Genomic DNA, 7643 nt, shown 5'->3' with positions numbered 1-7643 from the left:
TACTAACTTACTGAAAAATCAGTAGTTTTGAAGTATAGAAGGAAATATGTAAGAGCAGATCAGAGGAAATGTTCTCAAATGCTAGTGAGCAGCAATAGGAGATAATAAGCAAGTTGTTTTAACATGCTGCCATTTTGACACAGTGCATTTCATTTCCACTTCTACAATCGTTTTACCTTGATGTAATGGAATATTGAAGCCCAGGTTAATTTGAGCATAGAAACACAAAATGGAAAGAGCCCTTTTTGAAGAACTCAAGATATCCAGTGAGACCAGGGATACCTAACTTTTGGTACCTAACTTGGGATGCATTCAAGGTGCCTTCAGTTATCTAAGAAAAAGGGGAAAAAAAGAAAATATTGAAAATAGCCTTTTCATATATGTATGTGATTAGGGGTGCATACCGACATTTAGGAAGGTTAGAAAGTGTTCAAAATGGACACCCAACCTAACTTAGTTTTTGCCTTGGTGGAGACCTTATACTTAGATTCGTAGTTAGGCTGATCTAAGTGAAACCTGTACAGAAGTTCAAGACAGATCAGTCTAAAAATGGCCAACTGATCTAAATTAATCTCTGAGGCAGCTGAACTTAGTTTGGGTTCTGTTAGACTGATCCAACTGAACTTACCTACACTTCCCAATGCAGTTCATTATTTTCTCTTTTTCTTAGATAACTGAAGGGACCTTGAGTGCATCCCAAGTTAGGTACCTAAAATTACAAATCATTTTTTGAAATTGTGGCAACAGGTTTAAGTTTGCATCACCAGTGCCAGTGTCTCAGCAGTTTTTTCTTACCTATATATTTTACTTGAATTTCTAAACAGTGTCACTTTGTCAGAGAATGGGGAAATCTATGGAATACGCTGGATCTACCCAATTAATGGAATCCCAGAAGCACCACCTCAGAAGTTAGTTCCAGGTATGTAATACCTGAAAAGCAGAAAAACATAACTGTAAGGAAAGAAGTTACTTAACTTGTGATACCTCAGTTTTGGTCTTCCAACACATGGACCTTTTATGCTTCTGTTAGGGATCTTCAAAGGGGTGTGTGTGTGTGGTTTGTAGTTGCCTTCAGTATTTTAATACCAAGTTTGAGAATGCAGAAAATGTGTGAAAATCTTTCAAAGGAAAAACACAAAATTATCCTTGGAATCTATATGAGATTTCTTTTTTTTTCATAGTAGAATATAAATTACTTTATTCTCTACAAAACTGAACCACCAGTTTGGAGCTTGTAATTTATAGTCATCGAATCAGCCTGATATACTATTCCTCTCACATTTGAAAGACTCTTTTTTGTTCATGTCTACTGTTTTTGAGATTTTAGATGAAAATGTCTTTCTTTAATTTACACAGCAGATCCCATATCCAGTATTCTGTTCTCAGTATGAGTAAATGTTCCCACAGAGCAAATGGAAAGCTTAATACCTTTGCACTTTCTAGGTACAAATTAAGCCCTGTCTGGAGAATTTAAGTGAATCAAGCAGAAAGCTGGCAGATGGGTAGATTGCAACCTCCTACATATTCCAAAACACCCTTGTAAGCATGCCTACACACACACACACACTCTCTCTCTCTCTCTCTCTCTCTCTCTCTCTCTCTCTCTCTCTCTCTCTCTCTCTCAAAGAGAATATTGATACCAATGCCCATTGTATGAATCAAATAATGGGAATTGATGCCTATAACCTTTTATGGAAGACTAAAAGTAACATTAATTTGTCATAATGCTCCTAGAAAATTAACTTGTACTAAATGATAATCGAATAATAGTGGAATTTTGGGTTTTATTTAATTTTAGAGATAGTGAATGACTACTGCTAAAATAAATACATCTATTTATTAGCCACAGTATAACTTAACATGGTTTACTTTAAATTCTGTTAAATAACATAAACATTGTGAACTGATTTATACAGTAACTGTCTTCAGAAAAGCACTGCACATGTGTAGATAAGAGCACTTCCAAATCTGCTAGTCAATTCTATACTGACTCTTCTTTGGATGAATGAAAACAATAGCCTGCCTTAGTGTGGATTGGTAATTCAGAGACTTCTTGAGGACTGCAATTATAGAACTCAGTACAGATATATATTATCTATATTGTCATCATTGTAATATGTTTAAGGACCTTTAACTTGCAGACAAATGCCAATGATGTGATATTAATCAGAGCTTTCATTTCACTAATTCCACTTTAATATGCCAGAAGAGTGAAGCAGAATATTATTATCAAATCTTTCAACTTTGCCCAGCATGACAGTTTTAGCCATTCTCATTAGCATTAAAATTATGTGTACTAATGTGAATATTTGCGTTCTTATTGTAAATGTGTAATGCAATATGTAACTGGCAGACTTTGCGATAAACATCTCTTCCTTAGGCCATTGTTTTCACTAGGTTTAGTGATTATATATAAAAAAATGTTAGCATCCATAAATTGCTTAAGAGACATTACTGCTGTATGTAATTTGAAGCTGTCACATCTTAACTAATTTTAAATTCATAAAACCTGCTATAAAAATGTGTAGAATATTTATGAGTGGTGCAATTGCCATGTAGTTTATGCTCAGTAAATGTTTGTAGTTCACACCAATATATTTCGATTAATTCTGAATACACATGCTATTTAAAGGTGATAGCAATCATCTTTATGCTATGCAATCTTCCATGAGCTAGAGTTATAAATAGACTATACTTTTGCCTTCTAAATACAGGTCCTAATTCAGCAAAGCACTTAGGTACATGCTTAAGTCCCATTAAATATACCCCATTGAATAAATCCCATTAAAAATATGATTGATGGATTTGGGACCAAGATAAGTAATCTACTAGACATCTGTTTTTTCTCTTTAAATCAGTAACTTAAACAAAAAAAAATGTCTTTTATTCTGATGTGGCTAATTATTGTTAACATATTTAGAAGCTATAGACAGTTAGTAAAAACCTCAGCGTTGTTATGTCAAGGGTCTAAAACAATCCCTTTTGTCATTGTTATGTGTACTTAAACTTCTGGAAAATATTTGACAGAGTACCTCATTACATTTTATGAGGGAAACCATCACTGAATGGAAATGTGTCTATAAGAATCCTGCCAGGATCTGGATTTGACCCAATTGCAGTCGATATCTGTGAGTTATCTACAAGAAAACAGTTTATCATTTCTGATAAAGTTTGCTGAGGAGTTAAAAATTGAGTGGCAAGTAATACTAAAGACAGGCCAGGGCTGGGGAAACAACCTTGCTGGGCATAATTTAACCAAATGCCTTTTAATAGAGCTAGATTTGAGGAGAAAACCATGGAGGTCACATGCTCACTGTACTTTGGAAATCAGTGGATTGTAAAAAGAATTGGGGTTTGTGATGAGTATCCAATGGAATGTAACAGTACGACACAGAGGCTTAGAGGGTACCCAATGAGACCTTTGGGGTAGAGGAGGATACTTAGGAGGAATAGGGATGTCATACTACCTTTGTATAGGATTAGTGAGAACATTTCTGTAATGCTGTATTTAGCATCTGTGTCTAGCCTCCAAAAACTTGCAAAATGGAAAAGGGTTCAGAAAGGAGCTGCAAGAATGATTCAGTCTGGAAAACTTGCCTTGTGGTATGAAACTAAGGAAGCTGAGTCTAAGATATGGTAAAGTGGTTTAATCACGATTACCTAATTATTTTTGTGGAAGGAAGATAACAGAAGGCTGTTTAAGTTAGTAAACAAAAAAACCCCAAAGCCAGTAGCTAGGAGCTAAAGGGAGGTAAATTCAGCAATCAAGCATAAATTTTTAATATTTAGTGTAATTAAATATTGAAAAAACTTACCACGGGATGATGCAGATTCTCTAGCACACCAAGTCTTTTTTTGTATTAAGTTTCAGTTCCTTTTTAAAGGATATCCTGTTGCTCACAGCCAAGGTGTGGACTCAGTTGGAGGAGACCTGAGTATGATTGAATGGCCTGTGTTAGGCAGGAAGTCAAGTCAGAGAATCATAGTGGTTCTTTCTGACAAGTAGCATAACTAGGGTTGGGTGAGAGGGGCACCCGCCCCATGCATCAAGTTAGGAGGGGCAACCTCTCCCTCCCCATCTTCGTGGAGTCCGTGCCCTGAAGTTGTTGCTTGAAGAGCAAGAGCTCCAGGGCAGGCAGAGCATGTGGTAGCAACAGTAACTCAGTTAGGATTGCTTTAGAAGTTCCTGGAATTGACTAGGATGCTACCCCTCCATCCCCACCCTCAGATCTATGGCCCCTCCTTTGCTCTCTGGACCCCCTCCACTCTCCCCCCCCCACCCCAGAACCTGTGCTTCCTGCTTTCAGAACCACATGCCTGCCTCCTACAGAGTTTTCCCTGGACACCAGCTTGCCTCTTACACAACTGCTTCTGACTTAAAAAAATCTATGACTGTTCATCATCTGAAGAGATACAAAATACTCTTCAGCTTTTCATACTCATAGAATAAATAATTTTTGCGGTATGCAGTAATGCATAATTTTGACAGAAAGAACACTGAGGTCTTAAGAATGAAAAAAAAATTATAATCAACTCTCCTTTGTTCAAGTTTGTGAGGTTTTGATGCATCAGAAAATTTCTGAATCTTTTTTCCCTTTTTTATATAAGTATATACATTTGTCCTTCACCTTCTGGACCAATTTGCTAATCATTCAGACCGACAAATGCTGAAAGATTCCTAATAATTAGTAAGCTTAGTCTGACAGAATATAATATGCAGAAAAAAGACACACTTTTTGAACGAAATGAAATTTTGTAGAAGATAAAGATAAAATCATTTGCAGAATTAAAAATTTCACACAGAAGATTAGAATTCCTTTGCCTCATATACTTTTGGGCAGGGGTGGGCAAAATGTGCCACCTGCGGGGCCCCTAAAATTTTAGAAAATTAATATTTATCTGCCCTGGGCTTCCTGTCATGCGGCCCTCAATGGCTTGCCAAAACTCAGCGGCCCTCCACCCAAAATAATTGCCCGCCCCTGCTTTAGGGGAACTTAAGTCAAACAAGAACTAATCAGAGTTCTTCTCTACAAATAGCTAAAAAAATTCATTTTTTTTTTTAATTTTCCACATTTATTACCTGCCTCTCGGGGGTTTTTTTCTTCAGTTCCTTTTTTCAGATCCATATTTTAAAACAATACTGTATTTTTTTATTTTCAAATGAAGGTGAATACATATCTGAATTCCATCATTGCAACAAAAAAGGACAATCAAATTTCAAGTAGTTTTGAGAATCGGTTTTGAAAATAAATTGCCTAAAATGGAATTGTTCAATTTACTGTAGGGAAAACAATCTCATGCTGGCTTTGGTTAAAGAGAGCATGACTGAACTGTCAGGCAAAGGAGTTTTCCCTTTTCACAACTTCAGTCCCCCCTAAGGGCACATCCCCATGAGCAGGGATGTGAGTTTCCTTGGGGACAAACAGCAGTGGCACAATGTATGCTGCTGCTACTTGTGCCCAGGGAACACCCATGTCATGTGTGCTCTGGCATGCAGTACATTACTGTGGGTGGGGTAGTGGAGGTTGGGGCCAGCAACTGTGCTGGGCCCAGCAGCCTTACCTGGGGTTCTGGGGGCCTCCAAGACCTGTAGCCATGGTGATCCTGCAGCAGAAAGCCTGGCTGGCGGGCAGCCAGAGCATTTCTCCAGCTGGCCAGGCTCCAGTTTTGGGTGGTGAGCACTGCCACCATGTGCACCACCCCACTTCTTTTAGGCGTGGGGTTTTTTTGACCCTGGGATCTTCTGGGGTTAACAAGCCTCCCCCCTCTCCAAGTCTACCCCCCCCACTTCGCGCTGCAAATTAGCAGGGCAGGGAATGCCTGCAAATTTTTTTTCTAAGGATGCCTCGTATGTTTAGATATTTTGTTAAAATCAGGAAACTGGTATTGGAGAGCAACATTTTATAAAAATGGATCCTTCTTTTCTATAGCTGTTGTACGCTGTCAAGCCAGACAGAGAGTAGAAGAGAGAGTAGAGGTTCTATTAACTGGTGTAGTTCCTGGAACAACCTCTATGCCAACAGCAAGAAATGCTTCCACCACAACGAATAAGTCATCTAGCATCCAGGATGAAGTTCAAGTCACTGCCGGTAAGAAAGAACAACAAACATAGTAGTTATTTTATTTGCAGTGGGTACTAAAGAAATGTAATAGTTTAAAGCACTGTATAGGACTTGGCTATATCTTTATAACTAATTAAAAAAGAAAACAACTTAGCTAAAAAGTCAATTTAAGAATGGATGTTGTGATTCTATACCATCCAAATATTAATTCAATTGGCTGGTTAAATTTTATTTTGTGGTTGCTTTGTACCACTTGAAACAAGCCCTTTTTACTCCAGGGTTACATTACATCTATTCCTGTGCTAAGTAACTTTTCTGCAATTCACTGTGAAACTGTATCACAGTTATTCTCAACCAGGGAGCTGTGAGATCCTTTTAAGAGTGCTGTGGGTTGCCACTCAATATTAGTGCTGTTAGGCACACAAACACCTACAGATGATCACAAGATAAACCTAGAGATTTCAAAAAGGAATTCACAGTATCAAAAATATTTTAACCTATTTGTGGTCTTTTGGAGTTCTTTGCAACAGAAGAATTTCTCTATTATTTTTCCATAGTCAAGAACCAAGTAAAATCTAAGAGCCAGCATTTTCAAAGGACTGCCTTGGGTCTAATGAGGGGTCCCTTGAATGTCAAAAGGTTAAGAACGACTGCTATATAGAGAATTAATAGCTTTTCCTGTCTGCTGGGTCAGTTTAACACATGTATATTGGACAGAAGAGCCAAGTGTCTAAGGTCACAGACTTCAGATCTTCTAGCAAGATGTCTTTTCTTGTACTGTGTATAGAAACAGCAAGGGATTAGGGAGTGAATTGTTAGTGATGTCTGACTTGCTTAATTGGTTTAGTATAGCTTAACCAATACATTGGTTATGTGAAGAGTAGGCTGTACCTATGGAAAATCCACAGTCTAAAGAAAAAACAAGCCAGACCACACAGTGACATCTTCTGAAACCTGAAAGGGCTATCCCAGGGAAATTCTCCCTTCTCCCATTTCAAAGTTCTCCCACTGTTTTTAACCATTATTGTATATGTGTCCCTTCACAGACCTAATGAAAAATACCTTTCATTGTCTGACTTTATCCTATCCATGCAGCTGATTCAATAAAATATATCACCCAAAAAATCCTGGCCAGGTACAGATGTTATACTTATCATGTAATAAGTGTTCTACAGCTGTAACCAACCATAAGTTCACCATGCATAGAGCACTTTAAAAATGGCAGATCCTGATCTAAGATAGACCTGGATGGATGTGGTATCAGACTAAAGCACTTTAGGTTAGAGTGCTCTATCGAACGTCTGTACCAGATTCCATCACGACTTCAGCTAGGTTGCATTCTGCTGGCATCCTGTGGGGCTTTGCAGCACCCCCCTCACTTCCTCCTCACAGGGCAGCACTCTAGCGTCAGCTGGAGCTCATCTGCTTTACCCAAGCACTGGACTGTCCCCATCCCCATCCCCATCCCCATCCCCATCCCCATCTTGTCACTGACCCAAGTCAGCGAAGCCTCTGTCTCCAGCCCCATGTCCTCCCTCCAGCCAGCTGTGAGCTGTAGCCAGGCTTGAAGTAGGCCATGGC

At 38.5% G+C, this 7643-nt stretch overlaps 1 protein-coding gene across 1 annotated transcript in view; it reads left to right on the top strand.

Moving 5' to 3' along the window:
- The window catches only part of LOC109302302 (cilia- and flagella-associated protein 47-like), a 536681-nt gene that overhangs the window by 429475 nt on the left and 99563 nt on the right, over positions 1-7643 (top strand). The window contains exons 15-16 of the mRNA XM_019523864.1: positions 825-919; positions 5931-6089. Coding sequence (XP_019379409.1) covers positions 825-919; positions 5931-6089 — 254 coding nt within the window. The remainder of the gene's footprint in view (positions 1-824; positions 920-5930; positions 6090-7643) is intronic.

This window comes from Gavialis gangeticus, unplaced genomic scaffold, assembly GCF_001723915.1.
Source record: "Gavialis gangeticus isolate Ggan-Ray unplaced genomic scaffold, GavGan_comp1, whole genome shotgun sequence".
In the NCBI taxonomy this organism is placed as follows: Eukaryota; Metazoa; Chordata; order Crocodylia; family Gavialidae; genus Gavialis; species Gavialis gangeticus.
Note: the sequence above shows the minus strand (reverse complement) of the source record. Positions and strands in the feature narration are given on the sequence as shown.